Genomic DNA, 17031 nt, shown 5'->3' with positions numbered 1-17031 from the left:
GACGAACATGACAAGACGATGGAACTAGGATGCATACCAAATGTTTGACGGTATCAGGCGCAAGGCTTCACTCGCCATCGGGACAGCACCAAATAGTGCAGTGCTGGCATTTGGATCCGAACGCGAGTAGCGCTCAACAAGTTTGGCAGGGCGAGCATGCAGCAGTTCGTCGCACAACCGCTTCTGGACGCATTGCGTATGGATCAAGGAGCGTATTCTGTTCACCCTATGCTCTCGCAATCTGGTTTTCGTGAGATAATCGGTTAACGGAACCTTAGCTTGCCTATAGCTTGAAGCCACAGAAACAAGCTTCACCGCGATCGCCTCTAAAAAGCAAGCGCCCGCGAATGTGGCTCGTCATTCTCCGATGATCAGCTCAGGAATCGAGCGATTCGGCAGCCACGACGTATATGCCATTGGAGATCTACGAGGCTGTGACGCGCATGGAACTGGTTTCCCATGCATGGGATTTCCAAATCACGTTCAGGAAAAAGCATAGGGATTTTCAGTGACGTACTTGCCTGCAACAGGTTAGCACCGCGTTAGCAGTGTCACGTGCGTTGATTCTCAGCCACCAATCACGCCTGTATCGTGGCTTGTCGTTCAAAGCTATCCAATCTCATGATGCGCCGAGAAAGCGCAAAGGCAACATGGCACTGCCGTGCATCAAGCCTAAGCAAAATCTCCGCGGTTCCAGGTTTAATTTGGATGCGGGGGGGTGGTACCGAAGCTGACGGTGACGGTGAGTGACGACCGTGTCAAACGGGCAAGAGGGGCCTGGTCTTTGTGTCACATCGCTGTCACCCCATCCTCAGAGCTATAAGATAGTACATCTTCGCGCTGCCCTCATTTTCAGCATTCAGCAGAATTCACCAATCCATCAATACCATCCACGTCGACACCCAGCATATCAACATGGTGCACGCCCAGAAGCCCATTGACGGTCCGGTCGACTACCCAGTCACCGACAAGCGCGAGCAAACAGGTCTTCTCACGCGTCAGTAACTACCCATGAACTGGATGTGAGACGAATACTGACTGCGTACACCCATCTTTAGGCTTCGTGCCGGACAAGCTCAAGAACACTTCCTTCTACCGTTGGTTCTTACGTTTCACACGCCTCCTACAATTCATCAGCTCTGTGGTCTCACTCGGCATCTTTTCTCAACGCTTATATAAGGTGTATCGCCTTGTCAACAGCGTCAAGACCTATCGCGGCGTCAACGGCAGCTATGGTGCAGTTGAGGGCATTCTTGCCGCCGCCGTGCTGTATACCTTGATCACGATCCTACTTTCTTGCATCAAGAAGTCAGCGAACCCCGGCGGTCGAGTACTCCGATGGGTCTGGGTACTTCTCGACCTTGCATTTGTTGGAGCATTCATCGCAGTGGCTGTGCTTACGCGACCGAACGGAGGTCTTGCTGGTGCTCGTCACTGCTACAGCCCGGAGCGTATTGCTAACGGCAATACTGGTGTTGTTACTGGCGCGACTGCGAGCCGTGATGACAGCTGTAACCTGCCGTGGGGCACCTTCATTTTGGCAATTATCAGCACGTATGTTCTCCGCTGCCCAAATCCCTGAATTATCTGCTAACTGGCTACCAGACTCCTCCATGCCATCACCGCCTCCTTCCACGAGATTAGGGACCACCGCCGAAAGGCCAGGCTCGAACAAGAGAAGGCCGTTCAGCCACACACCGAGGCCGCCGCTGATGGCGTCCGCTACTAGATTCTCAAACCGCTCGATGTTCCGTTAGAAAACAGGGCATGGGAGGTTGTGAAGCACGAAGGTGTGTCGCACACATACGTACCATCCAAGCCCTACGAAGAACACACACGTATACCCATAGTGCATCAGCCCAGCCCTTGATGCATTATATTTTCTCACGACTTTTCACTTTAGCGAATGGCGCAACTGGGCCGGAGTTTCTGTAGTCATTGAGCGAAATAATTCTGCGTTCAACCAATGCAACACCTACCGTATATTCTACTCGAAAATGTCTATCAGATCGTGATGCCAATTCTGAAGTAACAAGGCTGGTGACGCTATCCATCTCGGTGACCTGCGCACCGGCCTAGAAATCGCTCAACACAGTCTTCTCAAACTCCTCCGCATACTCTTTTGCTGGGGTGATCGCTCCAAGCCAATACCCACCCCTAGCATCCTTACCAACACACATACCAATGCCCCCTGAGCTTTTACCCCAACCGTCCACCCGTCTATCGTGACCGTTAACACTGATATACACAGGCTTGCCTCTGGTCGGCCTACTAGTCAGCCCACCCTCATCACCATCATCAGAGACGACAGCAGCGCTGAAATCTGTATCAAACAACGTTGCCTTTGCCCAGTTTGAGAACACGTAGGCTGCCGGCCCCATTTGCGGATCCGAAGGAGGCGTAAGGTTTTGCTGTCCGTTGCGGCTGGCACGCTGCGAAGCTTCCACCGCCTCTCTATTCGCCTGCTCAACAAGATCTTTGCGAATACGAGCCGCAACGTGACCCAACGGCATACCGACAAACTGCTGTACACTGAACGCCGAAACGATTCCACCTGTGCAGTTTGCAACATACGCTTTTCCTTTTGGAATCAAGACCTCGTATTTGGATGTCGAGGTAGATAATACGTCTCGCATGCCCAAGACATTGAGGATTATGATGGGCCGAGCAGGTGGTGAGTTGAGCAGAGACGTGTCGGAGGAAACGAGATGGCGGATTAACCATGCTGAGAAGATGTCGCCGTCTGAGAGGAAGGGCTTTGGTGCGGAAGACGTTGAGGTATTGTAGGTTATTTGTGAGGCATCGAGAGATTCAAGATCGTGCATTGCTTCAGTTCGCAAGCGAGCCATGTAGGCCGGGGGCATGTAGAGCATACGGCCGTTCTGCGTTGTTGTCGGTCTAAAGAACCGAGAGTAGAGGTATGCGAGCGTCGTTCTGGGGTCTAGCCTGCTTGGAAGCCAGGTCTTGAAGTTTGACATCACCATCCAGATCTGAGATTGCGCTTTCTCTTGCACTTGCGTAGTGCCGGCACTCAAACCCTCTGCATCCTGGTCGCCCTCATCGGGAGAAGCTCCAAGCCGCGTCAATGGGTCGAAATCGTAACCCCAAAACTCCGGTACATCTTCGTCTCTTCCTTCCAACACTGCCGTCCAGGCTCTTAGTAGAGTTTGTCGTCCCATCGCATCAAGAAGCGTATGTAGCCAAGTCAGGGTGACGAGTGTCGCATCCTTGAAGCTCGCTACATGTAAGTGTAACTGCGCTTCGTCTGAAAAAAGCCAGTCATCAAGGACTGAAGTATTGCCCTTCGCACTTATAACCCCACGTTGCGACTCTAAAACGCCGAAGACCTGGACACTGTCGTTACGCTCGTTTGCAGTAGGAATTTGGCAGCCAAGAGGATGGTCCTTCAATTTGCTGTCATAAGTAACATGCGTGAAGTTGACTGGCGGGCGTTCTTTGGTGTAATGTGCTGGTATGTGGTATTCAAGTTTGTCGTTGCTCGTGTTGAGGCGCAGTCGCGCTCCCAACTTTCTCCAACCCGGTTTCTCCAGCAACCTCCATAATGCTTCGACAAGATTCCGCTCATCAAGAACATCGTCAAAACACATGGTGAATTCGACTGAAACGTTTCTGTTCTGATGCGTGTCGTCGCGGCTGTGGAGGGGTATGATGGTATCCGTGAGTATGCTAGGAGGAGCGACTCGCTGCCCAGTGAAGTAGTTCGATAGGAAGGACATGTTTAAGAAAGCGAAAGCTATCACTGGGTGCCTCACAGAAGAAGGAGAAGGTGATTTACCGATGTCGTATCAATTTTGGTGCGGGCAGATACTTCAAATATATGTCTTGCGTCTAAGCGACGCGAAACCAAATGCATGTGCCACAAGCGATACTTGGGTACGCCCGGGCGGTATCTCACGTGAGAGGTATCGGATAGTCGATTGCCCAGGGCTTGTAAACCTTACATCGCACTAAATGGCGTTCAGATGTGTGTCTACTAGCAGTAGGGGTGCCAATCATATGTGGCTTGGTGTAGTAAAGGGCTTGGATTATGAAGCCTACTGGGTAGCTTCGCATTAAGGCTGACTATACGCCAAGCCTCGCATACCGGTCAGCGGGATCTCGGGAGAGTCCAATCCCCGAATTTCCGGCAAGTAGAAATATACGAAGATACGAGGGTCGTGGCGGATTAAAAAAGTCCGAGAATTTCTACAGACCGCCTCACGGGGCGACAGTCGCCGTCGCCTGCAGCCTTGTTATAGCTTGAGAACGAGAAGCACCGGCAATATGAAATATCAAGGGGTCATCATGATCATCATAATTTCGTAAGTATCGTTGATAGAGCGGCGTCAATTGCCAGGCCCTGTGAAATTACCAATGAAAACCACCAAGATCGCACAATAGGCTGCCGATGCCGCAAACAGTTCGTGTCTCGCCGCCTTGGTCAAAAGACTCATTGCAGCGCTGAAGAGCAACGTGAATACGATCAGCACGCCGACAGCGTTGAAAGTGTCTCTACTGTCAATATCCACTTGGCTGGTTGTGGACGTGTTGCCAGAAGCATCCGTCACCACATGTGCAGCAGTGTTGGTTAACTGATACATGGTGATGACGGGAACGACAAGGAGACAGAATATGACGAATGTGATGAGCATGTTGACAACTTTGTCGATGCGGGAGCTGCTGTAGAGGGAGACGTAAGGATCTGTTGTCTTTTCCTGAGCTTCTGGGGTACGGAAGTACTTCTAATGGCTCGTTAGTATGACTGCCCATAGCATCACTCTCTCTTCTGCTTACCTGTAGTGGAAGTTTCTTGGTGCCAAAGACCTTTTGCAGGAGTATGTCGGTTTGGCCGATAAGACTCTCGACACCGCCGTCGAAGGTCGCCCACTCACGACCGTTGTGCAAGGATACAATGTCTTCTTTGCTGCGAATAGCTTCCATCTCAGCGTCCATGAGCGGCTTTCTGTTGTAACAGTAGCGTCGCACACTACGGTAATTTCGATCTGATGGCTTCTGGAAGGAACCCACTGTCCTTGCCTTGATGAGGACATCATCTATGCAGCAGTTAGTCGTTGACTGATGGGCTCACATCTACGATGTGCTACTATAGGAATGCATACCATATTCCATTAGCTTGGCTTTGATTTCTCGCAGTACAACTCGTCGGCTGCGAGGCGCCCCCTCGCCATCAGGCTGGGCTTTGTCGAAATCCCTCGACATCAAACGAGTACGGTCTTCGTCGTGGTCATCCCAGTCAATCTCGTCCAGCTCCTGTTCTAGTGATGTGATCTCATCCTGCAAATCAAGGAGGATACGTGAGTGCAGATATGAGAAGGCGCGATAAAGTGAGAAGTTTTGTTCACTCGATTGGAATGCTGCGAGTTTTGGGAAGCCATTGGGAGTTTTTTCCACTGACTTTCATGAGTGTTTAGTCGGACTCAATTGTGATAATAACTCACAAGTTCGCGTAACGTTCTCAGTCACATATTCGGCCTCAGGCTCGGAGCGAAAAGGGACTGTGATTCGTCGCAAGAAATTCGGTCGCTTCTTTTTGTTCTCTGAAGATTTGTTAGTCTTTGATGACTCACAGTAAGTTTCCAGCTGCCGATGCAATCAATTTGATATGGCATCTCATGGCCACCATATCGGGCACGCGTAAGCTGACGGTGGCAAGCTCCTTCAGGCAGGAGCTTTGCGTCGCTGACCTTACCTTTCTGGCCCCATACATAGCGGGGTCAGTTTGTTTTGGGGGCCAAAAAGGATCTTGTGGGATCGCTTACCAGGCTGTGCGCTCTCAACGTCAACTGAGTCTCTCCGCGTTGGGGGCTGAATGGTAGAATGGCTATCTTCAGCACCCTCAATGAAGTCCCCCGTCAAGGTCGCGTCGGTATTTGTGGGAGACACTGGCGATACTGGCGATTGGGGTGTCTTGTCATCGGTGAAAGTATCGCCGGTCATGGTACGAAGAGGGGCCATGGTGATGCAAGAAGGAAGGCGCGGCCCGCACACAAGCGAAGAAGCGAGAAGAAGAAGACGGGAGCCTTTGAACACCAGCAATAATCGATCAGGTGAACATTAAAAGTGAGCTGTCTGTGGCTCAACAAACTGTGGCAAGAACGCAGTGTATGTAGTATTGAAGACATGAAATTGAGGGGTGCGATCGCCGTATCCGTAAGACTCAGCCCCAACGCCTTAGACTCCCCTTGCACAATTGGCTGTGCGCATCTGAATCACAGCTGCCTGGTGACTTCCGGTGAACTCAGCCTCAGGCAATGTAGCACAGCTCAGCTGCGAGGCTTCAGATCCTTCTCGCGGGTCCAGCCACTTGCCATCTCCAGGGAATAGACATCCCGGAGCTGATACTCATGGTATCCCCTGGCACGGTTGAATTTGCGGTCGTAAACGGTAAAGACGCCTGTCGTTCGTTCGCCATTCGTAAACACTGGTTTGCGCACAACTTCGCCCTTGCTGAAGCGCGCGACTGGCTGAGACAAAGTTAGAGTGTACCGCCTGAACCTTTGGAGAAAGACTTACTTCAGCAGCGTTCGGGTCAGGGTTTACACTCGCTTTGGTCTGGGGAGCTGCATCTTCCGGTGCGGCGTCCACGTATTCGTTCTGTGGCTAACAGTCAGCCGTGGAGCGGGAACCACGCAGCGTGGGATCTAACCTCGACTGCCTGAAGAGGCTGTTCATCGAATGTGGTAGCCATGGTGATTGAGTAGTTGGGAAGTGAGGCAGGGAGCCTTGTGGATGATGCCCTGAAGTATGGTAGCAGCGTCTGCTATTATAGAAGTCCTTGTTGCTGGCCTCTTGACAGTTTGCCTACTGCAGCCCCAGGCAACAGAGGGTCGTGACCGGTGCAGAGCATGGTTGGGGGCCCATATTGCCTGCACAGCCGCGGCTTAGCCATGTTGCATGCAGATGATTGCATACCCATCGCATGACAGTGCACTCTGCGGGTACAGTAGTGGTGAGCTCATGTCATCGCACCAGACCTCTGGCCATAAGCGGTAAATGCAGGCAGTCAATCCTGGCAGGCTGGTTCTTTGTAATTGGGGGTGGTGGAGGCTCAGCTTTGGACCCCAACGCTCGGTGATGAAGTTGGCGGAGCGCTGATTGGCGGGGGCGTGGCTGCATCTACCATCTCCGCACTCGTCGAGCCGTGGTGCATGTCCCACCAATATGGGGGCTGAAAGCTGCAGCGAACTATGGCACTCATTATGGCCCGTCGCCGCGAACGTCGAGCCCCGCAGGTTCACAGCTCTTCTACCCAATGGCTCTTTCCTCAAGCGCAACGGCGCATGCCATGGACGCCATGGCGACTGAGATAACCTCGCACGTTGCGAATCCCTACCCGAACAAAGTCATCCATGCCGACATACGGATACAATCGATTGACGACGAGTCGGGACCGAGCGGCCCAGCTATTCAGAGCGACGAGCGCCTAGGGGAGAGCAAACCAAGCATAGCAGATGTCGTCTACCAGGAAAAGGCCGCTGATATGCGGGAATGCTGGTCCAAAGCTATCGCCAAGAACATGGACCTGCCCGAGGGCTACTCCAGCGCTGCCGTGTTGATAATCAGGTGGGCAGATGCGCTGGACGACCTTAAGACCGGAGTAGAGGTATGTTGTACCCAGAAAACGCGTTGGGCGCACGTCGTCTGACCAAAACTAGGCTCGAGAACTCAACGCCCTCTTCCGCGAACGCTACCACTACAAGTCAAACATCGTCGAGCTCGACGTCCAAACAAAACCTCAACATCAGCTCGAAAGCTCCGTTATCAACTTCATACGCGACAACGATGGACCGGAAAATCTGCTCATCGTATACTACACCGGGCACGGCGATTACAGCGAGGAGAGAAAGTGCTTGGAGCTCACGGGCAGCCTCAGGCCCAACAATGTCCTACTCGGCAGAGGATTCCGGAAGAACGCCCGTGCGAACTGGACCAAAGCAGAGGACCGGCTACGCAGCGAAGATGTAGAGAGCGATGTCTTGACCATCCTAGACACCTGCTATGCGAGCAACTTTGCAAAGTCTGGCAGAGAAGGCCAAAAGAAGTTTGAGCTCCTCAGCGCTTGCGCAATTGATCAATTGGCCGAGCCCCCTGGCGACAAGTCATATACCCGTGCGCTCATTGACGCTTTGAAAGAACTCCACACGACAGACACGGAGGGAGCAATATCGACCTTTCGTCTACATCAGCGCATCAACATGGACGAACGACGCAAAGATACACCCTCGCAAATATGGTCTCGCGGCAAAAGCACACAGCACAGTGACCAACATATCGTCCTGGCTCCGCTCAAGCTAGGAACGGTTAACACGTCTAACTGGCGGCCCAAGCCAAAAGGCTATTTGACGCTGCGGTTCGGTTTACGGGACTCGACACTGAGCCCAGAGCAGATCGACTTCATGACCAAAAATCTTGCCAAAGCCTTCGGCAACAAGGCGCTCGTAGGTCTCAGAAGGGTCGATTGGGTAGACATCGAGCTTGCTCCACCCACGACGGACTTTGAACGTGTAACGTTCACCTATCGCGCCATAGCACAGTGGAGGAGAGTTGTTGAGAAGAACAAAAAGATGAGAGGTTCTCCGCTTGTTCCGAAGACTGGTTCGGTGGGTGCGTCACAGAAGCGCACAAACGAAGATGCAGATGATCTTCCGGAAGCGAAGCGCCGGTACCTAGACACCTCGCAGCCTCCTCCTTCACCACCTGTCTCGGAATCTTCGCGCATTGACTAAACCATGTGTATGGAGGCTTTCTTTCCTTTGGACCGACGATGACTATCAGCGACGTATTTGCTTGTTTCTAGGATACCCATCCATTGGCTCAATCGGCACGCTTTTCTTTCTATATCCTTAACTAAGCCATAGTCTATTTTTTCCTGGTTCCCTTCGAAGCTCTATGTATCTAATGTATTCGCAACTCAGATTGCACTTGGTTCGTTGCGGCCAAGCATTTCCATCGGCTTCTACTCGGAGGTTGCCCAAACAGGCGGCGCCACCTTTTGGTCTCACCACCATCATCATCACGTTAAGCTTCGACAATACAGCATGATAGCGCTAGACACGTAGCAAAATACAGAGAACTACATCGAAGATTCTCATCTATCCCGGTTGCTGCGTGATACCTTGATCATCACGTTCCGCTGATCATTTGCAGTGTGGTATAAAGTCGAAGCTTCCCTACGAGGATACGCGCACATCAACATCATCATTCAAACCATCACTTCGACCTACAAGTCACCATCGCAGCTTAAGCGTCTTCGGCGTTAGCCAGCAACCACTCTAGTCATCAACATACTACCATCCAATGGCTGCACCCAGTACAACCGCCGCTACCATGCTGACACCGGACCGACACAACCTCACCATCGGTCATTGTCGCGCGCAACGACAGGCACTCTATTCCCACACCGATCTTGGCACACCCAAGCTGCTAAAGAAGCACCCGAAACCCATCATCTTTACCCCACGGGCAAGTGAGGATGAGTGGACGGAAAGTCAAGAAGAACTTGAGCGCTGGGGTATGGGAGCTACCAAGACAACCAAACCGGAGTCTAGTAAAGCCACAATACCAAGCCGTTCGCAAGGACGGGGTTTGGAGTACGGGGAAGTAATGGGATTCTGTTAGTCAAGAGGAGGAAGGAGAAGAAATAAATGAGGAATGTTGTTAAGATTTCATCATGGCAATCAATTGTTTCTACTATTTCTCTATATCGGCCTCTCTCCTACTACTCTTGCTGACTAGTACTTCGCTTCTGCTTCGCGCACTGCACCTGTTACACTTCCCTCCAGCGCGCATACCCCTAGCGCGCTCACTGTTTGACATTGCAATCTATTAATCTAACTATCTCGCGATGTTGGCCTCTCTTCTACTACTCTTACCAACTAGTATGTCGCTCCTGCTTCGCGCACTACAATGGCTACAACCAAGTTCAGCGCGCTTGCCTCCAGTGCGCTCGCTCCTTCCCAGAAAGACGTCTTACACCCGCCGCCTAGCTACGTCAAGCTCGCTCCTGCTATGCTTGTTAGGCGGCGAAGCCACCTCTCGTCAACACTATTCGTTCGTCCGTCCTTGCCTCTGTCGAACGCCCTCGCGCCGCTACATTACCCAGCAGCACCCCCTCACTTGCAGCATCGCCTCAGTGTAGGTACATAGCATCAACGCTCAGGCTACCAAAGGTCCGCCCGCCGTCATACGTTCTTGCCGTACCCCCTCACTTGCAGCATCGCCTCGGTGTAGATACGTAACATCAACGCTCAGCCACACTCCCCTAGGAGTGTCTACTATGGCCAAACGAAAGGTTCAACATGACCCGTACAAGCAAAAGAGCATAGACGGTTACATCTCGCGCACCGCCCGGCCCAGTCGTAGCAAGACTACACCAAAGGGCAAGGAAGTCGCCCAACCACCTAAGCCCACTAAGACTCAGCGGAAACGTCAACGAGAAGACGACGACGACGACACAGATGCGGCGCGCTCCACCGCACAGGACGCCAGGCTTACGAGAAGTGCTAAAAAGCGACTAGATGCAGGGTCCAGTCGACACGCAGATGAAGATGATGCTAGCCTGCACGAGTCCTACACAGCAGGAGCAACAGACGATGACACAGGTAGTGTTTTTGAGTTAGAGAATTACAGCGATCCTGAGGGCGACGAAGAGGATATGTTCCTGAGTTCAGACGACAACGAGGACGATGCCGACCAGCCTGACGAAGACAACGAGGAAGAGGCCAGCCAACCTGACGAAGACAACGAGGACGAGGACAGCCAGTTTGACGATGCCGTTCAGACCGACGACGATGCCAGCCAGTTTGACGATGTCGACCAGACCGACGACGATGCCGACATCCACCACGCGGACGATGATGACATGAGGGAGGCACAGTACTCCCTCAACATTCCACTGCGCGATAAGGACCTGTTCAACATTGATGTTACCTCCAATGAGGTTACATCTATGGTGGAGAAAGTGTTACCTGCACTTTCATCAAGAAAGATGAAGAATTTCTACAGGACTATCGCCGGCCATCTTGAGAAGTCTCCTCCATTTAGGATCCCGGCGCGCTCTCGACACCCCACAACCTGGTCGTTAGTTAACCCTGACTTCGATTTACTATGGAAGCACGCGGTCGACGGCGAGCGGGCTCTAGACCTCGGTGACGCAAGTCTATTACCTAAATGGCTTAACATGTCAGAAGACGGTCTTGTAAAGCCAGTTGGATCGTTCACCGACACGCTACCACTGATATCCAGCTACCCGACAGCATCAGACGAAGGGAGTGTGCACAACCGCTACGGCACTGTTGATGATATGAGTAACGTTTGTATGTGGATGCTATATGCAAAATTCGGATTCCACGTCGCGGACATACGATCTCATGGGGTCATGCACATTGACATCATGGCTCGATGCCTCGGCCAGAATCTGATACCAGGATCTGATGGAGACAAGCTCTTTCAAATCACACTCATTAAACCACTCTGGCACAGTGTCGTATGCTGGTATTAATAAAGTACAATAAATTATTCGAAATTATCTAGGTAGAGCGGGATGTGTGTAGCTACTATGCTAACTACCTAGGTAGATGAGATTCAGGCATGTTCACAACAAGTAGGGCTAGTGTGTGATTAGCTAGACAATCGGACAACTTTCAGATTTAAAATTCTGTGGTCCCCGCCTCATGCTACTGAATGAGAGGATCCTGGGGAAGATAGCTAACCCCTAATGAGCTGGATAAAGGTTCTATTATAACTACTCTATGCCACTTATTAAAAGTATCCTAGAGAAGATACCTAACCTCTGATGCGCTGGATTAGAGTTATGTCGCGACTGTCTTATGCTACTTACTAAGAAGACGCGGGGAGGATAGTTGGCTATTGATAATGCGCTGGGTGTGGGTGCTTTCGTGACTGCCTCATGCCAGTCACCCAGGAGACGCGGGGAAGATAGTTGGCCATCAATGATGCGCTGGGTATAGGTTCTTTCGTGACTGCCTCATGCGACTCACCCAGGAGACGCGGGGAAGATGGTTGGCCATCGATGATGCGCTGGATGTGGGTCCCCTACCAACTGCCTCATGCCTCTCACGACTGCCTCATTTCACTCGCTTCTGGCACACAGCACTCAGGGTATGTGATATTCAAATCTCTCGTGCTTTGAGCGTTTTCTATCTGTCCTTTACGTTTTCCATCTGTCCTTTACGTGTGCCAGTAAACGCATTGCATCCTCAAGACCTCGATTACCTTGCCGCCACCGCGCTCATCCAACAAAGAAAACTCCCCACCTGCGAAGAGACCCAAGAATACAGTACTGTCGGCAGCAGCCTCAAGAGCTCGCAACGCGCCTTTGACTGGAGCACTGTCGGAATTACCGTCCCAACTACCTGAACCGCCACCAGGACACCAGACAGCGCGGACTCGATCATCAACAACGAAAGCAAAACGACCCCCTGCGTTTACGGTATTCACCGACAACACCGGAGCGACAGAGCAAATACTAGACGACGCGGATCCCACAACTAGCATCATTGACGAATGCACAGTACCTGACATCGTTGACCGATGCTCCCTAACAGATAACGACCTGTTCAGTGAGCTAACCGCCGACGAAATCCGCAGTTTGGTAGAACGATTGTTGCCAGACCTCCAAGAAGATGGTAAGATCTACTCTACAGCACGTAAGGCGCATATGTACTAACCTTACCAGGAGTTCAAGAGTTCCTTGCGACCGTCTATGACCATGCATGCACATCGCCGCCTTTCGTTATACCCCGCCGAGAGCGAGATCCGTCCACCTGGCCGCTTACGTATCCGGACATGGACTTCGCATGGGGACAGGCAGTGGAAGGCGAACATGCTATTGAGCTCCCGGACACAATGGACAATTGGATTGACATGAGCGAGAGCAATTTGGGTAAGTTGTCAACGTGAAGTACGTTGGATAGCCTCCAAGCTAATTACGCTCACGCAGTTAAACCTACTGGAAGCCTCCGCGATACCCTTCTCATTGTCAGCTCATACCCGACTGCGCGCGTTGGGAGCACAGTTCATCGATCGTATGGTACAACTATGGACATGTTCAACGTTTCGCTATTTATGCTCTACGCCAAACTTGGGCACAACGTATCCTCGATCAGGCACCACGGCGCCCTCCACCTGAACCTATACCCCAGGAGGATCAACCGAAAGCTAGTACCAACTGGTCAAGGAGTACTAGAAAAGCTACCAGCTCAACTCCGAGAATATTGGACGTCGTTTGCCCACGAGCTAGAGGACAAATCACAATCCAAGCTCGCCCTCCTCGTGAGTCCGCAGGCGTTGCCACGTACGTCGACTATCTCAAACAAAACAACATTCGCCATCAAATATTTGGCCATCGAACAAAAGCGTACAACGCTACCGGAAAGAGATTCATCACGGAGTAGAACAGATTGCAGATGGAGAGAGAAGCGCAAAAGAAGAGTGAAGGTGAGGCTCCAAAAGGGCGGAAGGATGGCAGAATACCGAAGAGCTTACAGTAAGCTACACACTTTGTACCCAGTACTGCGACGAGTATCCATTCCCAAGTACCTCTACTATCCACTAAGGTTGTTTAATCCATAAGGTATGTCACGCGGCAATGGTTAGAGAAAGATAAAGAGGCAGCAGAAAAACCGGCTGCGGTCTGTTGATACAGCTGTCTGGCGCCTACGTATTCTTGTAGCATAGCACATTGGCTGTATCTTGGCATGCGTATTCTACAAACCACATTTTCCGCGCCCTTACTTGAAGCATCTTATCAGAACAATCGCCATTTCGTGTTGCTGCACTTTGTGATTCGGTGTTCTCTTATGTCGCGGAAAACGTAGGGCAGGGTATGGAGAGACGCGTCGAAGTGTTCAGACGGCAGCTTGTTAGTAATGGTTTCTCCCACGTGTTGCACTTACCAGTCACACTTCTCTTCATATAACAGTGCAGTCGTGTTACGCGCATACAACTTTGAGCGGAATCTTCTTTCTTTTCCATAGAGATCAATACAACTTCGCATACCTGGGCAACAGTTCCCTGGCCGCGCTCTGTTACTCTGCTCTGCATCAACATCTCACCGTAATACGTAGGTACCTTTGAGTTAAAGTAATTATCAGCCAGTTCGTGTCATTTTGGAGCGCAATAGGTAGGTATAGTGAAACTCATTTGCGTGTAGAACCGAAATGTGTCTGACCTGCGCGAGCAGCCGCATCCCGCTGAAGCTCCCTAAGTTCGCCAACGAGAATATAGACAACGTTCCCTCCCCGCCCAAGTTTGTCGCTCCCGTGCGCCCTCTTACACCCCCACTCCCGCTATTGCGACCCTCTCTGCCCTTCATACCTCCTCCGCCTTCGTATCCACTTTCGCTGTCATCAACCTTGACTAAGCTTTTTCTTGTTCTACAAGTTGAAGATGCAGACCCCAAAGAGCAAGGGAAAGGCGCTGAAGCGGAGGGAATATCGAAAAAGGGAGGAGTGAGTAAGTTTTGAAATCGCGAGATATACTGTAGAGGGTAGGCCTGTAATCACAATCGAAGGATAAACGGGTTGAATACAAGAAGTGGGACTTGGGAGGATTACATCAAAGTTGCAGTGTGATGGTGATGTCTTCTCATCGGGCTCGGCACGATGCGTGGGCGGGAGATCCGCTAGCGGCGCACTGCTGATTGGTTTCATGCAGGTCCGCTTCAACCCCAGAAATAACTCCCCAAGCCGCGCATCGTGAGCGCCGCTGCCACCAAAGTGTTGCGCCCGTGCTGCTGGCGAGCGCTTCCGATAACCTTCTAATCCTGCACTATGTAGAGCGCGAGCACGTCTATTATACCAAGGCTCGAAACCTCCGGCACCATGGACACGATGGCAGTGGCCCCCAAGGCGTCGGCGCTGGCGTCGCCCAAGATTGTTAAGAATGCAAAGGGCAACATTGTGCCGAGCAGCCAGATGGCGCATATCGCGTATGGATGCGGTAAGCGCTCTGCCATTCAGACTGTCAGAGGAGGCTGCTAACACATGGCAGAGCACATGGGCGAGATGTTCGAGAAGGCGCGCAAGCAGACGCTCCAGCACTACCGGGCCATCCTCCAGAATATCCACGAGAAACCGAGCATAATAGCGCAGACGTACACTGCGCCGGCGGATGCGCGCAACGTTGTGTCGCTGAGGCCGCTGTATCTATGCCTGCAGTGCCCGAGCATCATGACCGAGGTGGATCGCGATTTGCACTTTGAGACCAAGTCGCACTGTTTCTGTGGGTCAGACAATGTCATAGGAATACAAAGGGCTAACAGGAAGCAGCTGTCGAGTCACGAGACGGCAACATATACTGTGGCAATTGCCAGGACTTCATCTACGACGAGACGTTGGACGTGCTGAGAGTACAGAAGGGTGTGTGGCGGCATGCTCATGCTCCAAGACATCAGATTGGCTGACTACAACACAGGCAAGAAGCGAAAGTACGAAGATAATACCACGACCGAAGACCACAAGCTCGTAATCAGCAACTCGACCTTCCTCCCCTGCCGCGCGATAGGCCTGCGTGGGCTCTATAATATGGGTCAGACATGCTTCATGAGCGTCATCCTACAAACCCTCGTCCACAACCCGTTCATACGAAACTTCTATCTTTCCGAAGGTCATAAGCAGACAGAGTGCGAGAGGGACTCATGTGTGAGCTGTGCGCTGGACGAGATGTTTGTCGAATTCCACTCAGCTGAGAAGACGGAGGGCTTTGGCGCTGTCAGCATGCTCATGGGCAGCTGGCTGGCAGGAGAGGCTCTCGCGGGATACCAGCAGCAGGATGCGCACGAGTACATGCAGTTCATACTCAACACGCTGCACCAGGCGAACGGCGGATCGACAGACGACTCGGAGGATTGCAAGTGCGTGGTACATCAGGCATTCTGCGGGAAGCTCTCAAGTACGGTGACATGCGACAATTGCCGCAATGTGACCACGGCGCAAGACCCGTATATGGACCTTAGTTTGGACGTACGGATACAAGGCAAGAAACGGAAGATCAAGGAGGAAAAGGGTGAAGAGACTCCTCTGGATTTGAGGGACTGTCTCGAACGCTTCACGGTAAAGGAGAAGCTGGGCTCAGCAGAGTACACATGTCGAAATTGCGACAGTCCGCAGAATGCGACCAAGCAGCTGAGCATCAAGAGGTTACCACCCGTTCTCTCCATTCACCTCAAGGTACGTACCAAGAGCCGTCCGCAGCGTCCCTATACTGACAATTACTCAGCGCTTCGAGCACACAAAATCCACGTCCTCCAAGATCGAAACCCCCGTTCGCTTCCCAGTCAAACTAGACATATATCCCTATACGACCGCCCACAAAGCCGCCATGCGCGCCGTGAAGACCTCCGGCGCACCGCTCTCGAACCACAACGTCAACAGCCCGGCGAACGCCCTCGTATACGAACTGAGCAGTGTCATCGTACACAAAGGCAAAATCGACTCTGGACACTACGTCAGTTACAGCAGGGAGGGCAACGACTGGTTCATGTTCGACGACAGCAAGGTAGTGCTGGTCAGCGAGGCAGAGGTCCTTGCTGCAGAGGCCTATCTGCTATTCTACATGGTTGGCGGACTAGAGGTATAAGAGCTTCCTTGGAAGAAGGTGGAGTTCCGGCAGTTTGGTGTACAGTATCTCTGCTCGGGCATGTTACAGGCCCATGAGCTGCATGATTGGCGTTTAGAGGCACCCGGCGTTTGTGAGGGCAGTTGAGAAGCCCTCTTTATCTTAGGATTATCTGGCATACGGGCTTCAACATTATCACTTTCTCAATACATTACAAGTTTTCTTCCACAAACTTCCACCAGCCTCACTACGCAGTGGACCATCCTGACTTTCTTCGAACGCATTGGTGTTCATCATCCCCATTCCCAATCAGGCCGACCGCCCGATTCATGCTATCACGACCTCTCCACTCGGGAAACTTTGCCGCGCCCAATACCGCCGCACACACACAAACGCGCCGTTTCAACGCATACTTCGTAGGGCAAAAAGCGA

At 52.0% G+C, this 17031-nt stretch overlaps 8 protein-coding genes across 8 annotated transcripts; 5 read left to right on the top strand and 3 right to left on the bottom strand.

Moving 5' to 3' along the window:
* Positions 1-915: 915 nt before the first annotated feature.
* J4E79_003155 (uncharacterized protein) lies at positions 916-1729 on the top strand (the record flags this gene model as incomplete). Its single annotated transcript, XM_049352051.1, has 3 exons — positions 916-997; positions 1059-1554; positions 1606-1729. The coding sequence occupies 3 exons, from the start codon at positions 916-918 to the stop codon at positions 1727-1729; spliced, it is 702 nt and encodes a 233-aa protein (XP_049213522.1).
* A 346-nt stretch (positions 1730-2075) lies between these two features.
* Positions 2076-3737, bottom strand: J4E79_003154 (uncharacterized protein; the record flags this gene model as incomplete). The annotated part of the gene is made up of 2 exons (XM_049352050.1): positions 2076-3238; positions 3311-3737. The coding sequence occupies 2 exons, from the start codon at positions 3735-3737 to the stop codon at positions 2076-2078; spliced, it is 1590 nt and encodes a 529-aa protein (XP_049213521.1).
* Positions 3738-4346: 609 nt separating this feature from the next.
* On the bottom strand, positions 4347-5976 carry J4E79_003153 (uncharacterized protein; the record flags this gene model as incomplete). The annotated part of the gene is made up of 5 exons (XM_049352049.1): positions 4347-4742; positions 4795-5054; positions 5121-5411; positions 5460-5558; positions 5781-5976. 5 exons carry the CDS (start codon positions 5974-5976, stop codon positions 4347-4349), a joined length of 1242 nt encoding a protein of 413 aa, XP_049213520.1.
* Positions 5977-6284: 308 nt separating this feature from the next.
* J4E79_003152 (uncharacterized protein) lies at positions 6285-6709 on the bottom strand (the record flags this gene model as incomplete). The annotated part of the gene is made up of 3 exons (XM_049352048.1): positions 6285-6485; positions 6535-6615; positions 6668-6709. 3 exons carry the CDS (start codon positions 6707-6709, stop codon positions 6285-6287), a joined length of 324 nt encoding a protein of 107 aa, XP_049213519.1.
* A 597-nt stretch (positions 6710-7306) lies between these two features.
* J4E79_003151 (uncharacterized protein) lies at positions 7307-8747 on the top strand (the record flags this gene model as incomplete). Its single annotated transcript, XM_049352047.1, has 2 exons — positions 7307-7624; positions 7677-8747. 2 exons carry the CDS (start codon positions 7307-7309, stop codon positions 8745-8747), a joined length of 1389 nt encoding a protein of 462 aa, XP_049213518.1.
* A 571-nt stretch (positions 8748-9318) lies between these two features.
* J4E79_003150 (uncharacterized protein) lies at positions 9319-11738 on the top strand (the record flags this gene model as incomplete). The annotated part of the gene is made up of 3 exons (XM_049352046.1): positions 9319-9611; positions 10273-11336; positions 11668-11738. 3 exons carry the CDS (start codon positions 9319-9321, stop codon positions 11736-11738), a joined length of 1428 nt encoding a protein of 475 aa, XP_049213517.1.
* Positions 11739-12089: 351 nt separating this feature from the next.
* J4E79_003149 (uncharacterized protein) lies at positions 12090-13436 on the top strand (the record flags this gene model as incomplete). Its single annotated transcript, XM_049352045.1, has 5 exons — positions 12090-12141; positions 12321-12668; positions 12719-12925; positions 12983-13336; positions 13399-13436. 5 exons carry the CDS (start codon positions 12090-12092, stop codon positions 13434-13436), a joined length of 999 nt encoding a protein of 332 aa, XP_049213516.1.
* Positions 13437-14864: 1428 nt separating this feature from the next.
* Positions 14865-16620, top strand: J4E79_003148 (uncharacterized protein; the record flags this gene model as incomplete). Its single annotated transcript, XM_049352044.1, has 5 exons — positions 14865-14982; positions 15034-15264; positions 15312-15401; positions 15457-16211; positions 16261-16620. The coding sequence occupies 5 exons, from the start codon at positions 14865-14867 to the stop codon at positions 16618-16620; spliced, it is 1554 nt and encodes a 517-aa protein (XP_049213515.1).
* Positions 16621-17031: the final 411 nt, after the last annotated feature.

Source organism: Alternaria viburni, assembly GCF_023758015.1.
Source record: "Alternaria viburni strain BMP 2772 chromosome Unknown scaffold_5, whole genome shotgun sequence".
NCBI classification, from domain to species: domain Eukaryota; kingdom Fungi; phylum Ascomycota; class Dothideomycetes; order Pleosporales; family Pleosporaceae; genus Alternaria; species Alternaria viburni.
This window is presented reverse-complemented; position numbering and strand designations above follow the sequence as displayed.